The following is a 20,459-nucleotide window of genomic DNA, read 5'->3' as shown; positions in this document are numbered from 1 at the left end:
CCTCTCACAGCAGTGCTCTCTTTCAGGATCTGGGGTATGTTGTCCTCAGCCTCCATGTAATAGCCTGGGAAAACACGTGCCGTGTGGCACTGGATCATGGTCAAGACCAGGAAAACACACGTCCCAAGAGAGTGGCTTCTCTGTATGTCTTCCAGAGAAGCTGAAGTCAGCATTCCGAGCATCTCCTAATCTGTGCTTGGTTCGGCAGGTTCTCACAATTTTAGGTCCATCAGCTTTGCCAGAACTTCAGGCTCCATTAGCTCTCTCCTTACATCCTTTCAAACCTCATGCCTGCTGCTACCTCTACTCTCCTGTGGCAGACCAGCTCCTTCCTCATGGCTACCTCCCTTTCAAAACTGCATGGCTGCATCTTTCTCCCATGATGGACCAGCCCTGCTCTTTCTCTGCTCACCCTTATAAATCCTGACCTGGAGCTTCCTAGGCGACCTCATGTCCAGCTCCTCCCACAAAGTGCTACATTGACCAGTTCCCCTGTGTCTTTTTACGTTCTTTCGACTGCCATGTTTAGTCAGGGCAAAAGTACCCCGTAACACGGGAGCCCCTGCCTCCCTGCCCCTCGTGCAGGCCCAGTGTAAGTTCCCCCTGCTACCTACTCTGAAAGTCTGGTACTCCCTTTGCCTGGGGCAGCACCCCACTTCCCCTGAGGAAAGACAGGACTATCCACTGGTTATTGTAATGCAAAGGATCTTTTAAAAAAAGTATCGTTTCCTTCCCCCAACTCCCAACCGTGGGCTGTGGGGAGTTTTAGAGGGCACTCGCTCTGCACCCTGTTACATCACATTGATTGATTTGTGGATGTCGAGTCATCTTTTTGCATCCGTAAAATAAATCACAATTAACAGTGGTGTATAATCTTTTGAATATATTGTTTAATTTGGCTTGCTAATATTTGTTAAGGATTTTTACATCTATATTCATCAGGAATGTTGATCTGTATTTTCCTTTTCTTGTATTGTCTTTGTCTAACTTTGGTATTTTCAGGGTAATGCTGCCCTCTAAATATGAGTTTGGAAGTGTTCCCTCCTCTTATTTATTTATATTTTTTGAAGAGTTTGAGTGGATTGGTGTTAGTTCTTCTTAAAAGTTTGGTAGTATTTAAGAGTGAGGCCATTTGCTCCTGCAGTTTGTTTTTTTTTTGTTGGGAGGTTTTTGATTACTGATTCAATCTCCTTACTAGTAACGGGTGTGTTCAAATTTTCTATTTCTTCTTGATTCAGTGTGGTCAGGTTGTATGTTTCTAGGACTTTGAGCCCTTTCTCTTTTTTTCTTGTTAAATCTAGCTAATGGTTTGTCTATTTTGTTTATCTTTTAAAAAAATCAGCTCTTCTTCATTGATCTTTTCTATTGTCTTTTTAGTTTCTATTTCATTTATTTTCACTTGGATAACTTTCACTTGTGTTAACTTTGGGCTCAGTTTGTTCTTCTTAGAAAAGTAATATAATGTTTTGGTGGTCAGGTTAACAGTTACCTTTGGGGAGGAAAGAGGACTTAATGAGGGAGGGACACCAGAGTTGTCAAGTGTTGTTACTCTTCTCTCGTGATACGGTTAGTAGTCTCATAGGCATTTATTTTGTAATAAATCATCATGCTGTACATTTTCTGTACTTTTCTTCATGTGTACTGTATATTACAATAGGAAAATTAGGGAAAAAATATAACATTAGCAGGCCTTTAGTAGTATTTTAGTAAACACTTTTAGTAGAAACATGCTGTTGTATCTTAGTAAATTATCAATTTTTAAAATACCTTAAACCTTGCTAAGTCTTGCATCAAAAAAATGCCTTTTTAAGAGTTTTAACATTTTGAAATTGAGTTTTCTGTTTATATCCAGTGAGATTATATTCCTTATTGCTAGTATATTATGCTTCAAAGTTCCTAATAAGAAATGTTTTAGATAATGTAGTGAGAGTTAAGCAAGCCCTGTTCCTCAGGGTTTATTTAATTATTGGTTTTATCATCTAATTCCAAAGCCTCTGGGTACATTTACAAAGTGTAAAATAAATTTTTTTAAAAACCCTACGTTTCTGTCTCTGAGTCTCTTCTTTTCGGTAAAGAAGCCAGAGTGAAGATCAAAGTTGTAGCCTTTATGAATACAAACAACCTCCTCAGCTTACTGATGCTACCTGTATTCTGTCTGAGTTCTTTATCTCACTTATATTTGTTGAGACTGATAGGAATGAGATCATTTTTCTTGGCAAATGAATGATATAGCATATTGATCATAGAAATCCATATGCTGACTAGCTTTTTTTTTTTAAACAGACTTTACTTTTTAGAGCAGTTTTAGGATGACAGCAAAATTGAGCAAAGATGTAAATATTTCTCATGTACCCTGCCCCCACACATACATAGCTCCCCCATTGTCAGCATCCCTCACAGAGTGGCACAGATGTTATAGCTGATTACCCTACATTGATGCAACATTATCACCTAAAGTACATAGTTTATGTTAGGGTATGCTCTCTGTGTTGTGCATTCTACATGTTTGGACAAATATATATGGCATATATCCACTATCGTAGTGTTATACAGAATAACTTCACTGCTCTAAAAACCCTCCATGTTTTACCTATTCATCCCTTTCCTCCCAGCCCCTGGCAGCCACTGATCTTTTTATTGTCTCTGTAGTTTTGCCTTTTCCAGAATGTGATATATAGTTGACCCTTGAACAATATGGGGGTTGGGGTGCTGACCCACCTCACAGTTGAAAATCTGCATATAACTTAAGTCCACCCTCCACATAAATGGCGAATTCCCAGCCATGGGATGAAAATACAGTTGACCCTTGAACAACACAGATAGGATTCCATGTATGAGTGGGTCCACGCAGTTCAAGGGTCAATTGTAGTTGGAATCACGTAGTAATGTAGCCTTTTCAGGTTGGCTTCTTTCACTTGGTAATTTGCATTTATTTCCTCCATGTATTTTCATGGCTTGATAGCTCATTTCTTTTCTTTTTAGTATTGAATAATATTTCATTACATGGATGTACCATAGTTTATTTTTCCATTCACCTACTGAAGGACATCTTGGTTGCTTCCAAGTTTTGGCAGTTGTGAATAAAGCTGCTATAAACATTTATATGGACTTCAGCTCCTTTTGGTAAATACCAAAGAGTGTCATTGTTGGGTCTTAGGGCAAGAGTATATTTAGTTTTATAAGAAACTAAACTGCCAGACTGTCTTCCAAAGTGGCTATACCATTATACATTCCTACCAGAACGGAATGAGAGTTGCTATTGCTCCACATCCTCGACAGCATTCAGTGTTATAAGTGTTCTGGATTTTAACCATGCTAATAGGTGTGCAGGGGTGTTAACTGGCTTTTCAGTGTGCTTTGGCCAGGGTACTACTTTTGAGTCTTCTGTGTATTTCTCAGTTTGTACGTCCCTGACCGCACCCTCAGCCATTGAAATGAGCAGCAGGTAGGTCTTCCAGCAATCTGTGAGCTAGTTATTTTTGGAATGTTAGTATACCTAAAGGAGTAAGAAATTTGGGGCAAGTTCTGTAAGTTTCTTTCAACTATTAATAAACTAAGTTGATTAATGAGTGAATAAATCCGGACTTTGTCTATGTAACCCCCTCCAGACATGTTCACAAGTTTCAAAACCTTTTAAGATGAAAGCTTCATACTAAATATCTTTTGTTTCACAGTGTTAACCCATGAAATTAAAAAATATTGTGGTCTCTCAGGCACGTTGTCTCTTATTCGTTGCTGTAACCCTGCATTTAGCCTAGTACCTGGCACATGGTAGTCACTGAAATATTTGTTCAGTTGAAAAATGAATTGAAGTATGGTCTGGAAATATGGAAGATATCTTTATTTGAGATGAAACACAAATTTATTTCTCAATGAAAAAAAAGATCTTGGAAAGTCTTCATTCATGTTAATTAATTCTAAGGACACAGTGATCAAAAAAACTTGAATAACCAAAAATAAACTATAAAGTCCGTAAATTAAAATAGCGTAATTGGTGCACAAATAAACCAATGGAATGGAACTAAAAGCTCAGAATAGGTCCAAGTCTGTATGGAAATTACATATAAAGATAGTATCTCAAATCACTGAGGTAAGTGGTGCTAGGTCAGCTTGGTGGCCATATAATTGTATCAACCAGGAATAAGTTGAAAACTTTTTATTTACATTGTGGTGGATAGAGTGATGTAAATATATATTTACATATATAATATATATATTTTCCTGTGGAACTTCAGGATAATGATGTTGTGGTAATTTCTGGTATTTCTAGCACATCAGTAGTAACTTCTGTGATTCTTAACAAATGATACATAATTCATATACTCTTATCACATCTTTAATATATGTCTTTCAACCCCTGAGTATTTTCTCTCATTTGGGAGAAATAGTAGAATATAAGAGAATACAAAGATATTTTTAAAAGTACTATATACTGAAATAAATATTTGGAATCAGAGCCTTTGTTCAATGTAAAAAATGTTTCTGGACATAAACCATCAAGAATGCTTGTTATCTCGCATTCAAACTTGCATCAGACTTACTGATTTTTTTTCATTATGGTGTTTTGATAGTTCATAAAATACTTTCATTTTAGTTTTTTATTATGTTTAGTTACCTTGTTTTCTTTAAGATACAAATAAATCTATTCATTTGGAAAGTTCATTTTTAAGAGGGTTATTTTGGATCTTAGAACTCATTTTCCTTTATAGAAATAGGTAATTATATTCACAGGGCAGCAATAAGGTTATTTAATGCATCAGGAAGGTAAAATATAGCAACTGTTACTGAAAATTTATAGAACACCAATAATTAAACAAGAACAGTGATACTGAATAAGAAACAGCTTATTTCATGCTTGAAGAAAATAGGAGAATGGAAAGTATTGACACCTGCAGGGATCATAACGTATTATTATACTGTATGTTGTTAAGACCTGTAAATAATGTTCTTTATTTTTTAAATAATTTTTAAAAGTATATGGAGAATAATCCAATAAACCAAATGCCATCACCCAGCTCAATATTTTGCTTCAGAAACCTATCAAAATAAATGAAACATGGCATTTTTAGGATTATGTTGATTTTTACTTTAAAACTTACAGTGCTTGATGTAGGTTTGGGTCCTTTTGCGACTTGCAAGCATAAAGAGAGAAGGAATAAAGAATCTGTCCCAGAGGTGACTGGGGTGATTTGTTAGAGAGCAGAAGGGCTGTAGAGAGCATATATTGGCATGTGCCTTCTTTGAAACGGAGTGAGCCACGTCCTTGATAAAGCAGAAAAAGATGAAACTAAAGAGATACACACACACACACACACATCTGAAGATATCTATGTATCTTCAAATTAGGACAGGACCGATATCAGAATTAAGTATATGGTGTTCGGAAATTGGGAAAAGAACGAAGATGTCTTATATTTAGCCAAAACTGTATTGAATTATGTAGGATATCTGTAAATTATGTGTTTATTGGAAATACATTCTCTACCTTTTGCATTTTTTAAAATTCTTGTAAATGTTAAGATGATTGGTAATATTAAAGAAAAACCACAGTAAACACCTACTTACAGCTCTGGATGCTTAGCATACCAAGATGTATAAACTTGATCTCCACTCAAGAAACTCAGTATCGTTTGGCCTTCTCTTGGCCTGTCCCAACTGTTGAATTTTAATTCAATATTGTCACGTTAAGTAGTGCAGTGTTAGACTTTTCTGACAGCCTAAGTTCTTCATGGTGTTTGACTTTGTTCTGTACCTTGTTCTTGGCTTTTTGATTTTTCTATTGATTCTGCTCAAAGGAATCCATGCTTCTATAGGACAAAAGATAAAATCATCACTGTTTATATGATAAAGAATACTCAGGGAATAAAACCAATATAGTGTTTACTTTGAGTACTGGCTGATAATGCCTCAGAATACAACTATTTAAAAAATGTTATTTTAGATTTTTTTTGAATGGGTAATGTAGTTCATAGTTCCAAAGGTGCCATTTAACAATACAGAAGGATTCCATCCCACCTCTGTTCCCCAGTGATCTAGATTCCTTCCCCAGAATCAACCATTGTTAACTATTCTTGCAAATCCCGAAAATATCGTATGGCAGTATGACATTGATACTGTTCATTTGAGAAGAATGTGCAGTCTGCTGTTGTTGGGTGGAGTCTACCACTTTAAAGTTTCTTCTTAATTCAGCAATTATTTTTTGGTTACTATGAACTTGTGACTATTTTTCAGAGTTTCCCATAGTTGATTCTGATGGTTTTTAATCATTTTTTAAAGTTTTCCTGTGGAGGGACAGACCTTCAGAGCTACCGATCCCACAATTTTTGTCGAATGACTCTCAGCAATTTCTTTTAAAGACAAATATTTTATAATGTCCCTTTAATATCCTGAAATAAAATTTATAGGAAGTATAACTTAATACAGAAGTTTTAAAAAATTAATGTAATATATTAATTGTAATATAAAGGAAGTAATTCATTAAAAAAGTAGTATGAATTTCAGTGTGTAAATATTACATATGACTTTGGAAGGCATAATAAAGTAGCGATATGTTTGTACCGATTTAAATATAAGTTAGATTTAAGAGATGTGAAAAGATCAGATTCCATTTTGTACAAATCCAAGTAATGAAAGACTAAAATCTAGTTATAAAAGCTAGATTTTTTTTTTTATGTACAGGAAGGGAGAAGTTGGGATAAAAGTCCAATACAAATTATAGTCTGAAAAGGTGAAGGAAAAAGAATGAAACTAGACTGCTTTTTGTCCCCATGTACAAAAATTAACTCAAAATGGATTAAAGATCTAAATACAAGACCTGAAATAATAAATTACATAGAAGAAAACATAGGTACTAACATATAGACCTTGATTTTAGAGAAGATTTTATGAATTTGACCCCAAAGGCAAGGGACATAAAGGCAAAAATGAATGAATGAATGAATGAATGAATGAATGAATAAAACTATATTAAACAAAAAAGCTCTGCACAGCAAAAGAAATCAATGACAAAAAAAGGGCAATGATTCTTAACATTTATCATTAATTATTAATCAAAACAACTCTGTGGGAGGCTGCTGAGCAAGGTGTAGTTGGCACTTTCAGAGCATTAGAAAATGCATACTTTTAAATGTGATTTTATTTAAAAAATTTGTTTAAATATCATTATGACTTAAGTATACTATTAATAGCTTTGTTTATTAATATATTAACATATAATAACAATTTGTTATTAATATATTGACATATATTAACAATTCGTTAATAACTCAAAGGCCCATATTAGGAATTAAAAAATAATAAATTATGGTATATTTGTCAATGGACAGGCTCATTCATAATCACTGAAATGGTAAAGGTGATTATTATAAAATAAAAATATCCTCAATACTTTTAATTAAAATGTATAATATGCCTATAAATTATAAATATCTATAAACTAAAAAAAAGAAGAAAGTATAATATTCTTATGCTCAGGGCCTTATTTGAGAAATATTTAGCAAATAGTGAAGAAATATCAGAGAACATATCTTTTATTTTGAAATCCTAACATGTATCAAGTCAAATAGTTCAGTCTTGAGTATTTAATTCCTTGGAAACAATACTCTTTCTGTGATAATGGGAATTTAAAGATGGATTTTTAAAAAGCAACAGTAGTACACTTGAAACTTATATAATTTTATTAACCCATGTCACCCCAATAAACTTAATTTATAAAACTAAACTGATAAATATTTGAAAAATGTAAAATCTAAAATTTGGTATATTTAATATCATTATATTATTATTAAAAAAGCAATGATTGGACATTTAAAACCAATATCAAAGTAGGTTTGAAAAATAATAGCCAATTACAAAATAAGTGAATGATTTCAATTGGTAATTTTTACATTAAATTTCTCATTAATACACATGTATATCTGTATATGATATGCAATGTTTTTAGAACAACCAATGGAATTAAATAAGATGTCTTCATTTCATGTGTTTCTATAATTCAGTATTTGGTACTTACTCTCTTAAAAGGAGTCCTGCATCCTCTATTGCATATTTAAAATTGACTTTGTTAATTTTATAGTAACTGCACCATTACAATAAAACATTGCAAATAAATGCACAATTTAAAATAAAATATTTGGTAAATTAGCTGGCTTTTTTCCAAAAAAAATTGGTATAATAGTCATAACTTGATCCAAGAAATTTCTTAATTATACTCTTTGAATTGTGTTTGACCTCCAAATAATTTTTTAGCTTAACTGTTATAAATATTGGTTAGCTTGTTTGCTACCCATTTCAAATGGAATAATCACTTTATTATTTTAAGTTCATAAAGATTTTTAAATCTAATTACTTACCATGTATTTTAAAAATAGGGCCCAGCTCTTACCTCCTGGTACTGATGACTATTAAATGAAATAAGGTGTTTTAAAATTTATAATGTGCTTATAAAATCTGTATTTAGAGCATTATTATTATTAATAATAGTTCTAGAAGCCATTTCCTTAAGAAAATTAAATCTTAATCATGGGTCAAAATTTTAACAGATTCTATAATTATTCACATTTAAAATTTTTAATTCATAATCTCTTGCCTTGGTTTGCCCCTCAATCAGAATCATTTCTTATGTAGTTTATTTTGTGACAAAAGTACTTTATTTGGTTGTTGTGTGTTTGGAAAATATGTATGAAACTTCCTTGACCTAAGTATTTCCCAAGGAGCCGTTTTTCTCTTTAGGTGTATACTGAGAACTACCTTTATTTTTATGAAAATAACCTGGTCTCACATTGTTTAATTGCATTATGATTCTTTGTTGTGGCATGTATGTAAATGTGCAAAGTGGACAAAGCATGTAATAGTTTTTTGTGGTTTATGTTTTTCATTTGCAGCCTTCAAGCAAAATGAAAGTACCTGAAGAGAATTTCTTCAATGTTCCTGCTTTCTTAACTGTCTCAGGACAACTTCACCTAGAAGTGATGTCAGGGTACAGAATTTTCTTTTCCCTTTTACTTTAATGTATTACTGATTATGTGTTGAGTGAGAGTGAAATAATGCTTCCTTTCCCAATGCTAAAGCCTAAAAATGGAAATTTGTGTTTATTATAAGTCCACTTGGATTCACCAAAAGTATATTTAGATTGGCATGACAATATCCAACTTTCTTACATAAAAAAAGATCACATTAGTCTAGACTTTTGTTTTTAGTGAAAAATATAACACTGGAAATACTAAGCTATGATTTTTTAAATTTTACAATATTTTTAATGAAAATTTTAAGTATAATAAACATATTTTGAAAATAATGTTATAGTTCACACCTGAACCAGGAATTAGCCCATTTCATTAAAAAAAGAAAACTACTTGAAACTAGTAGAAGAAAAATATTTTCAGTGATTGGTTTACATAAAGAAAATTAACCTACAAAGCCATCATGAGAGACATGTGACAAGGTAGAAAGTCTTTGAAGACAAATCACATTAATTTTAGGGACTCAAATCTCTGGAAAGTCTGTATACCCCTTTCAACCCAGCTATCCTTTCCTTTTTTATTTTTATTTTATTTATTGATTTGAGAGAGAGAACACCATTGTTCCACTTACCTGTGCACTGATTGTTTCTTCTATGTGCCCTGACCAGGGATCAAACCCACAACCCTGGCGTATCGAATCAATGCTCTAACCAACTGAGGTAGCTGGCCATGGCTCCAACTTTTCTTTAAAACAAGGAATTGGACAAGATTTTTAAAGTCCTGTGTAAATATTATACTCTGCAATTTTGTGGGCAATTTCTTAATACTGACTCAGCAAGTACTGAGTCTTCTATATCTTTGTTTTCTCATATAGGGGTTGAGACTTAAAAATCTCTTGAAGAAATGGCTCCAGTGAAAACAAAGGAATCTTTATATGTTTTCCATTGTTCTTAAAATGTACAGGTGGGAAAACTCAGAGGAATTATAAGAGAATAGTGTTCATATTTATTTTACTGTACATACTTTACTGTCAGGATGGAAAGTCAATTGTGTAGTAAAAATGATCTTGAAAATAATATATACTTAGATTCTTTTCTGATTTTTCTTTGAGGCAGAAACATATTATTTGACAATTTCAATAACCAAATAATTGACAATATTATTAGAATACTGTACAGAAAAACTGTCGTCATAATTGGCCTGTGAGATTGCAGGATATGCAGAGCTGTGGGGGAGGGAGGGAGGGCCTTGCCAGGCATGTCGTGGAAAGTACCTAATGTCTGACAAAGTGTAGAGGTTTTTTTCTTTAATTTTAAATTATTTTATTTTTATCCCTTTGCCCAAAGGTCCCCTCCCCTTTGGCAACCATCAGCTTACTTTCTATATCTAGGGGTCTGTTTCTGTTTTGTTCATTTATTTGTTTTGGGTTTTTTAGATTCAATATATAAGTGAAATCATACAGTATTTATCGTTTTCTGTTTGGCTTACTTTACTTAGCATACTACCCTCTAGGTCCATCCATGTTAGACAAAATTTCATTCTATTTTATTGCTGAGTAATATTTCATTGTGTGTATTGTACAGGAGTAGACAAAATTAGATTTCCATTTGCTTGTATGTGAAACAAAGTTTATTCTTATGTCATTATTTATTAGTTATTGTAAATCTACTTTATTAATTACTGTAAACCTACTTGTTCCCACCCCTATGTATATCACCTCTTGCTTATACATCCATCTGTTGATGGACAGCTACATTGCTTCCATATTTTGGGTATTACTAGTAATGCTGCAGTGAACATAGAGGTGCAATATCTTTTCAAATTAGTGTTTTCATTTTCCCTGGGTAAATACCCATCAGTGGAATTACTGGGTTGTATGGCAGGTCGGTTTTTAATTATTTGAGGAATCGCCATATTGTTTTCTATAGTGGCTGCACTAATTTACAATCCTACCCACAGTGTACAGGGGTTCCCTTTCTCCACATCGTTGCCAACACTTGTTGTTGATTTATTAATAATAGCCATTTTGACTGGTGTGACATGATATCTCAGTGTGGTTTTAATTTGCATTTCCTGATGATTAGCGATGTTGAGCATCTTCTCATATGTCTATTGGTCATCTGTATGTTCTCTTTGGAGAAATGTCTATTCAGGTCCTTTGCCCATCTTTTAATCAGATTTTTTGGGGGGAGGGGTTTGTTTGTTTGTTTTGTTGTTAAGCTGTGTGAGTTCTTTCTATATTTTGGATATTAACCCCTCATTGGATGTGGCATTGGTGAATACCTTCTCCCATTCAGTACGATGTCTTTTTGTCTTGTTGATGGTTGTTTTTCACTGGGCAGAAACTTTTTAGTTTGATGCAGACCCATTTGTTTATTTTTCCTTTTGTTTTCCCCGCTCAGGAGACATAGCCAAAAAGTTATTGCTAAGAGTGATATCAAACAGTTTACTGCCTATGTTTTCTTCTGGGGTGTTTTGTATTTTGTGGTCTTAGGTCTCAAATTTAAGTCTTTAATTCATTTTGAGTTAATTTTTGTATATGGTCTAAGAAAATGGTCTAATTTCATTTTTTTTCATGTATCTGTCCAGTTGTCCCAACACTACTTGTTGAAGAGACTGTCTTTACCCCATTATGTATCTTTGTCTCCAGTAATTGACCAGTTTCTTATGCCTGTCAAAGTATAATTTAAAAAATAAAATATGACTCATACAAATATTGTTAACATGTATCAAATGTTTTATTCATTAATTTCTGAGGGAATAGGTAAAATAGTAAGGCTAGTTCAAAGAACATTTGAGGAGCTGTGTATTCATAGACAATTTAATAAAGGAATTTTAGAGTAAGATTGTTAGGTTAGTTACAAACTGGTTAATGTCCTACAGACCAATAATCCCTGACCTTTGGAATTTTGTGTTCTATCTGACAGATACTATTTACAACCCTACTGGACAAAATCTACAAGTTAACATGTAACTTTGTTTAATCTGGGATATTTAATTCAATAGTAAATAGAATAATTGAGAAAGTACCTTCCTCTAAGTAATTAAATAACCTCTGAGTGAGTCTGTGTCCCCGTATTATATTGAAGGGACATGCTGTCTACCTTTTGGCATTATATCCAAGTTTTGGATAGCCTTTTTCTAACAGCCTTTCAATGTTCATTTGTTTCTCTGTAAAGTTGTTTTATCTATAAAGTTATCTATCCTCCCCTTAGAAGTGTCATAATACATGAAAGGTGTAAATTTATGAAATGTTAGTTTCTCTATTATAAAATCACTAGTGGATTAAATATGTTCCCTTTTTCCCAGTAAAGTGCAATGAACCACAGAACACAGTGTACAGTGAAACTTGACAGAAGATTAAATTGGCAGAATATGATGTTTTTGTATTTTTTAAACGTGTTATGGAGTGTTTCTAATAATGTCAGTCAAATGTTCCTAGTTTAATGTGAATATTTCTAGGACTATTAATATACAGTACACCATGTCTCAGATTAATACATGATTTAATCTCTAATAAGAAATTTTTAGTTTTCTTTCCCTTAGCTTTGTTTTTCTTAAATTTTATTTAAGACTTTTAAAGTGGAGTAAACTGTAGTTAAATTTAAAAGGTTACTATTTTCCAAAAGGATATCCATGTCGGTTTAGCGGATTTATGGCTCCATTTTAAAAGTTAATTTTGCATGCTCTGGTTTCTCTTCAGATCGTATAAATCTTTCACCCTTTAAAAGTTAATTTTGTTGTTGTAAATAGACTATTTTTTAATAATTTTTAAATATAGAAAACTTGCAAAGATAGTGACAGACTTTTTATTATACCTCTCACCCAGTTTCTCATAGGTAACATCTTACATTACCATGGTACATTTGTCATAACTAAGAACCCAGTGTTAGTACATTACTATTAACTAATTTGGATTTCACCAGTTCCCCATCAATGCCTCTTTTGTTTTCCAGGATCCAATTCAGGGTACCACATTGCACTTAGTTGTCATGCTTCCCACTCTCTTCTGGTCTGTAACAGTTTCTTAGTCTTTCCTTGTTTCTCATGACTTGCAAAATATATCCCAAACTGGATTTGTCTGGTGTTTTTCTCATGATTAGACCGGAGTTATGTGGATTTTGGGGGAAGAACACCACAGAGGCAAAATGTTCTCATCACATCATATCACAGGATATATGATATCCATATGGTGGTATTAAGTTTCATTATTTGGATAAGCTGGTATTTGCCAAATTTCCCCACTGAAAATGTACTATTTGTCCCTTCCTCTACTCTGTTCTTTGGAAGTAAGTCACTAAGTCTAGTCCAGTCTCACTGGAGGTGGGAATGGGGAGTGGGAAGTGAGGGGTGGAATTAAACACTACCTCCAAGGAGTGAAGAGTATTCAGAATTGTTCTGTATGGAAGATTTGTTGTCTCTTTACCTTTGTATGTTTACTTATGTAACCACTTATGTCAGGATGGATTTATATATATTTTTTCTATAGTTTGGGATATACTTCAATTCTGTATTACTTATTTTGTTACTCAAACTGTTTTAGTTTTATAGCTGTTAGGAACTCTTTCAGATTCACTCTTGTATCCCTCTGACATGCTCCTGTCCTTTTGTTTTTTGAATACTTCCTTATTCCCTGGTACTGTAAGATACCCCAGCTTGATTGATTCATACATTTATTTTGTTATGATTAATGAACCTACACTGACACATTATCATCATTAAAAGTCAGTAGTTTATATCAGGGTTCATTCTTGGTATTGTATATCCTATAGGTTTAGACAAATGTATAATGACAAATATCCATCATTGCAGTATCGTACAGAATAGTTTCACTTCTCTAAAAGCACTCTGTGTTCCTCTTATTCATCCTTCCCTCTCTCCTAACCCCTGGCAACCACTAATCTTTTTATGGTCTCCAAAGTTTTGCCTTTTCAGAATGTCATATAATTAGCATCATTTAATATATAGTCTTTTCAGATTGGCTTCTTTCACTTAATAATATGCATTTAAGTTTCCTTCATATCTTTTCATATTTTTGAGAGCTCATTTCTTTCTAGCACTGAATAATATTTCATTATCTGAATATATTATACCACAGTTTGTTTATCCATTCACCTACTGAAGGACATCTTGGTTGCTTCCAAGTTTGGCAATATCCCAGGCTTATATTTAAATTTTCCTATCCTAGCCCTAGAATCAGCCATTTCTCCAAAGAGCGCTGGTTTCTTTTATGAGAAAATAGTATTTAGACCAAGATTTAGTCATGGGTATCTTGCTGCTATGGGGGGGATTATTGTTTCCAAGCCTTCTCAGCAGACAGAGCTGTAATATGGTTTTTATTTTATTTTTTTCTTATCACACATAGAATTTCTTGTCACCATTAAAAGTCCAAATTTTAAACATTCTTGGACTGGTGGCTCATATCCATCAGCTCATTCAACTTTAGCACCTGTGTCATCTCCAGTCACTTTTCCAGAACTGCTGCCTCCACCATGACGCTCCATGAGATTTCCCAGTTCACACCTGGGCTTATTCAACATTTTTACTTTTTAAAGAAAGATATCTTGGAGTGGATAAATAGATTGACGAGCCTTTTCTGTGTCTTTTCCAATGCTATCTAAAATCAGTTTAGTATCCACTTCTTTTAAGACATTTGTTGGCATGTCTCAGGTCATGATTTCCATCTTCGTCTTCTGGATTTGGCGGACCTGTTGGTGCTGAGCAGAAGAGGTCTCCTGAATCTGATTGTTGTGTTTTTTAGTAAAACCAACACAGAATAAACAAAGGAAATAACCATTGGTTTCTTGACATCAACATGAGCTTCAATCATGATCTGCCATTTTTTGGCCATGGAGCACATTTTGTCACAGGTAAGATCTACTCCATGGAAATTACTCAGGCAGTTTTTGCCCTGACATCCTCAATAATTATCTTAAATTTTCTAAATGCAACTTCATAATTCTGTAGATCAGCTGGGCTTATTCTTAAAACACAACCACCAGGTGCAATTTTAGTTCATTGAGTTCTTGTGACTAAAGTTTTTCCAATATCTCTTATATTGAACATAGCAGGTACTTTCACATTATACCAATCTTTCTTAGAAAACTGATCCACCACCTCCTTCTTGGCTCCCTTTTTGTCGCCTTTCATAAGGAGCTTGTTCTTCCTGACTGCCATGGTGCTGCTCAGACATTGCAATGTTTTTTAAGCAAGTGTTTTTATTACATTCATCCTGCAAATATAATTTATATTCTCTCATTCTGGGATAATTCAAAATGTTCTAAATTGCAAAACCAACAACTAAGAAATGTCATCTAATAAAAATTTTCATTTCCTATCACTTAAAGCCAGAATTGGAGGAAAGCTTAAAGTTTTTTTTATCATTTTTGTTGTTGTTATTGGTTATGTTCTGTTTATATTTGCATTTTGTTACAGGTGTTTTTTCATTATTAGGGACTTTTTTTACTAAGCTCTCAGAGTCAAGCCTATTTCAAGATAAAACATGTTTTTCCTTTAAACATTGCCATTGGAAATATAAATAGGCCTGGCCTCTCTAGAGAAATTCCTTTTCACCAAGAATTTCATATCTAGGAATTTTTCTTAAGAAAATGTTCTGACAATTTTGTCAAGATGTGTAAACAAGAATGTTAAAAGCAATTTTATTTTTACTAGTAAAAAATTACTAACAATCTAAATGTCTGTTTATGAAGATTGGTTAACCCTCAGTATACCTAGAAAATAGTCATCATTTACCATATGGGGTAATGGACCTTATTCCTTTTTTTTTTTTTCCCAATCCTCACCTGAGGATGTGTTTATTGATTTTAGAGAGTAGAGAGGAAGGGGAGGCAGCAGAGAGAGAGAAAAGGAAAGAGAAATACCAGTGTGAGAGAGAAAAATGGATCCATTACCTCCTGTACATGCCCCAATTGGGGGTTGAACTAGCAACCTAGATATGTGCCCTCACCGGGAATCAACCCTCAAACTTTTCATGTGCAATGTCCCTCCAACCAAAAGAGAGCCACTCAGCCAGGGCTGGACCTTAGTCTTTTTTAAAAAATTCTTAAGAAATATTTTTGATCAGACTTCTGGCAAAGATGGAGGTGTAGGTAGATACAGTTTGCCTCCTCACACAACCAAAAGAAGGACAACAAAAAATTTAAAAATAAACAACCAGAACTGCCAGAAAATTGCACTGTATTTCAGCAGCCAAGGAGTTAAAGAAGAAACATCCATCCAGACTGGTAGGAAGGGTGGAGGTGGGCAACTGGGGAAGAGAGGACATGTGGCAGGGCAGCAGCTGGAGGATCAGGAGGGTGAGGTGGCAGCTGGCAGACCAGGTAGTCCCACATTTATGTGCAGATAAACTGGGAGGAGCAACTGAGGAGCGAGACAGACCGCACAACCCAGAGTTCCAGCCTGGGAAAAGAAAGCCTCAAAACCTCTGGCTGTAAAAATCTGTGGGGATTGTGGCAGCAGGAGAAACTTCCAGCCTCCCAGGAGAGTTCATTGGAGAGACCCACAGGGTCCTAGAATATATACAAACCCACCCACCTGGTAATCATCACCAGAAGGGCCCCGTTTGCTTGTGGATAGCAGGGGGAAGTGACTGAAATCCAGCCAAGAGCTGAGCAAGTGGCATTGTTCCCTCTCTGACCCCTCCCCCCTCATACAGTGCCACAATTCAGCGACATGGGTGGCCCCACCCTGGCGAATAACTAAGGCTCCTCCTCTTACAACATAACAGGTGTGCTGAGACAAAGAAATATGGCCCAAATGAAAGAACAGATCAAAACTCCAGAAAAAATACAAGTAAGCGATGAATAAATAGCCAACATATCAGATGCAGAGTTCAAAACACTGGTGATCAGAATGCTCACAAAAGTGGTTGAGTTGGTCACAAAAGAGAGGAAAAAGTGAAGGCCATGCAAAGTGAAATAAAGAAAAATATACAGGGAACCAACAGAAGGGAAGGAAACTGGGACTCAAATCAACCAATTAGAGCAGAAGGAAGAAATAAACATTTAACCAGAACAGAATGAAGAAACAATTCAAAAAAACGAGGAGAGGCTTAGGAATTCCAGGACAACTTTAAACATTCCAACATCTGAATCATAGGGGTTCCAGGAGGAGAAGAAGAAGACCAAGAAATTGAAAACTTATTTGAAAAAATAATAGAGAACTTCCCCAATCTGACAAAGGAAACAGACTTCCAGGAAGTCCAGGAAGCTCAGAGAGTCCCAAAGAAGTAGGACCCAAGGAAACACACACCAAGGCACATCATAATTAAGTTACCCAAGATTAAAGATAAGGAGAGAATCTTAAATGCACCAGGAGAAAAGGAGACAGTTACCTACAAAGGAGTTCCCATGAGACTATCAGCTGATTTCTCAAAAGAAAACTTACAGGCAAGAAGGGGCTGGAAAGAAGTATTCAAAGTCACAAAAAGCAAGGACATACATCCAAGATTACTCTATTCAGCAAAGCTACCACTTAGAATGGAAGGGCATATAAAGTGCATCCCAGATAAAGTAAAGTTAAAGGAGTTCATCATCACCAAGCCCTTATTATATAAAGTGTTAAAGGGACTTATCTAAGGAAAAGATCAAAACTGTGAACAGTAAAATGACAACAAACTCACAACTATGAAGAACTGAACTGAAAAACAAAAACAAACTAAGCAAACAATAGAACAGGAACAGAATCACAGAAATGAAGATCATATGGAGGGTTATCTGCAGGGAGGAGGTGGGGGAGAATGGGGGGAAAGATACATGGATTCAGAAGCATAAATAGTAGGTACAAAATAGACAGGGGGAGGTTAAGAATTGTATAGGAAAAGGAGAAACCAAAGAACTTACATGTACGACCCATAAACATGAATTAAAGGGGGAGAATGCTGGTGGGAGAGGGGGGTGCAGGGCAGAGGAGAATAAAGGGGAGAAAAAAATGGGACAACTGTAAAGCCATAATCAATAAAATATATTTTAAAAATAAATATTTTAAAGTTATAGTATGAATAATTTACAGAAGTAAAATAAGGGAATAGTGAAAACTAACTTTATTCTAATATTAATATGAATTTAAGTATAGCAAAGTCAAATTTTTAGAACTGCTTTATTGAGAGATGATTTACTTACCATAAAATTCACCAATTTAAAGTGAACAAAAATGACAGTAAAAATTGTATAGTCAGTCATGAAAAAAATTCTTTAATAAAATCTTAATTACAAAAAAATTAAGTGAACAATTCAGTGGGTTTTAGATTTTCAGAGTTGTTCAAAATCACTATAATCTAATTTGAGAATATCTTTATCACCCCAAAATAAACTTTTTTGCCATTAGCACTCTCTACCTATCATCCCTCCCACCCTAGGCAACTGTTGGTCATCTGCTTTATGCTTTATGTCTCCACAGATTTGCCCATTCTAGGTATTTCATATAAATGACATCATGCAATATATAGGCGTGGGCAAAAGTAGGTTTTCAGTTGTGAGTATGTAGAGTTTATTCTTGCAGTATTATTTCTTATTGTATTATATATTTGTATTACAATTGTAAACCTACTTTTGCCCACTCTTATATTTTATTTTGTGGTTGGTTTATTTCACTTTGCATAGTATGTTCATTGTGTATCCATGTTGTAGTATGTATCAATTCTTCATTCCTTTTTATTTTCAAATAATACTCCATTATGAGTATACCACATTTTTTTAATCCATTCAGGAGGTAATGGATATTTGGGTTGTTTCTACTTTTTGGCTCTTATGTGTAATGTTAAAATGAGCATTTGAGTACAAGTGTTTGTGTGAACATGTTTTCATTTCACTTGGGTAGGTACTTTATGCACTATAATGAGAAAACTGAGGGTGATAGAATAGTAATGATTTATCCCACTATACATCTTTCTCTTATCCACTGTTTATCTTAGGCATCCATCATTCTTCCATTTTCATAATAGTTTACCCTTTTTAACCTAATTAGGACTAATTGATGATAAAATAATTTCTAGGACGTTGAAATAGCAAAATGTTTCAATATACAGGAAATCCATGTGCATCTTAGATTCATGTAAAGGATTGGTGGTTTTATTTTATTAGAAGAGAAAAAATTTCTGTCTTATGGCTGTAGTGGCTTGAATTTCTCCCTCCAAAAGACAAGTCCTATGAATGCAACCTTACTTTAAAATCAGGTCTTCACAGATGTAATCAAATTAAAATGCTTGATTAGTGGCATAGGCTCTAAATCCAATGACTAGTATCTTTATAAGACAAAGGGGAAGGGAGATTTGGATACACAGGCTCAGATGAGGTGCACACAGAGGAAGGAGGCCATGTGAAGATAGGCAGAGATGGAAGTGATGCCAAGGAATACTAAGAATTGATGGGAGCTACCAGAAACTAGGAAGAGTCAACAAAGGATTCTTCCCTAGCACCTTCAGATGGAGCGTGGTTCTGCCAACACCTCAATTTCAGACTTCTAGCCTCCTCAGCTGTGAGAGAATTAAGTTTCTGTTGTTTTTAAGCCCTCCAGTTTGTGGTAATTTAATATGGCTGCCGAGGAAATTTATACAATCTCTAAGAAAGTATAAAAGTCATGAAATACTAATTTTTACAAATAATTTAAACTTCTCGACAAAAAAACTCAAAAATTAAAACTGGGTATACGGGACCCTGGCAATAAACTGAAGTTAATTGTGAGTCGACCAAACAATGAATTAAAGCTTTACATCATGTTGTTAAACAAAAAAATGGTTATGAAACAAAGTAGAATGTAATTTCAGTTTTTCACAATGCATGCATATGAATGAGTAGGAAAAAATCTAGAAAAATCACTAATATTCAACTTGTAAGCAATGACTAGTTCTGCTAATTTTTATTTTCTTAAATTTATCTTTTTTCATATGTGAAAAAATAGTGTTTATTACTTTCATAATGAGAAAAAAATGAGAAATTTCTGTTTTGGTGGGGAATCAGTTCAGGCTTTGAGTTGATTTCATTCCAGTATGAGTAACTGGTTGCTTTGTGATTGGTATGAGCAATCCTCAACTCATTCCCATGGATTATCTCATCAGTTTAGATGCTGAGCTGAGAAGCAGTAAAACCCTCATAATCAGGATTCACTCATCCTGTTCAGTAGTGGCTGTGGTTAAGAATGTCAGCATGTGAACCTGAGCTAAACTGAGGTACCCTTGTAACTGATGTGAAACTGTCTTCCCATCCCCCACTTTTTCATTCTTCATCCACTTGATATTTAGATGCTTATCTGAACTTTGTTAATTTATACTCATTGATTTTCAAATTTCTTTTTGATTGTGGTTACTCATGCCGTGTATTTTCATGTACCTCTGTGTTTCTAATGCTCCTCCTTCTACCATTAGGCTCCTTTTGCCATAACTCATTCCTCAAGGCTCAGCTGAAATATTACTTGCTCCTTGACTCCTTTCTTTTTTCTTCTCTCCAAGGAAAGTATTTTTCTCTTTTACTGTTCTCTTATAGT

General features: G+C 34.2%; 2 protein-coding genes across 3 annotated transcripts in view; one reads left to right on the top strand and one right to left on the bottom strand.

Annotated features, from left to right (window-relative positions):
* The window catches only part of NARS2 (asparaginyl-tRNA synthetase 2, mitochondrial), a 113,092-nt gene that overhangs the window by 42,194 nt on the left and 50,439 nt on the right, over positions 1-20,459 (top strand). For both annotated transcript variants that reach the window (XM_054576336.1, XM_054576335.1), the window contains exon 6: positions 8,883-8,977. In XM_054576336.1, coding sequence (XP_054432311.1) covers positions 8,883-8,977 — 95 coding nt within the window. The remainder of the gene's footprint in view (positions 1-8,882; positions 8,978-20,459) is intronic.
* Positions 14,976-15,137, bottom strand: LOC129072786 (40S ribosomal protein S3a-like). The gene has a single exon (XM_054576337.1). It carries the CDS (start codon positions 15,135-15,137, stop codon positions 14,976-14,978), a length of 162 nt encoding a protein of 53 aa, XP_054432312.1.

This window comes from Pteronotus mesoamericanus, unplaced genomic scaffold (assembly GCF_021234165.1).
Source record: "Pteronotus mesoamericanus isolate MK-2021 breed Mesoamerican mustached bat unplaced genomic scaffold, CSHL_Meso_final contig_33, whole genome shotgun sequence".
Lineage (NCBI taxonomy): Eukaryota > Metazoa > Chordata > Mammalia > Chiroptera > Mormoopidae > Pteronotus > Pteronotus mesoamericanus.
This window is presented reverse-complemented; position numbering and strand designations above follow the sequence as displayed.

Excerpts from the sequence above, each read along its gene's own strand:
- LOC129072786 (XM_054576337.1), bottom strand. The coding sequence starts at position 15,137 with ATGGCAGTCAGGAAGAACAAGCTCCTTATGAAAGGCGACAAAAAGGGA.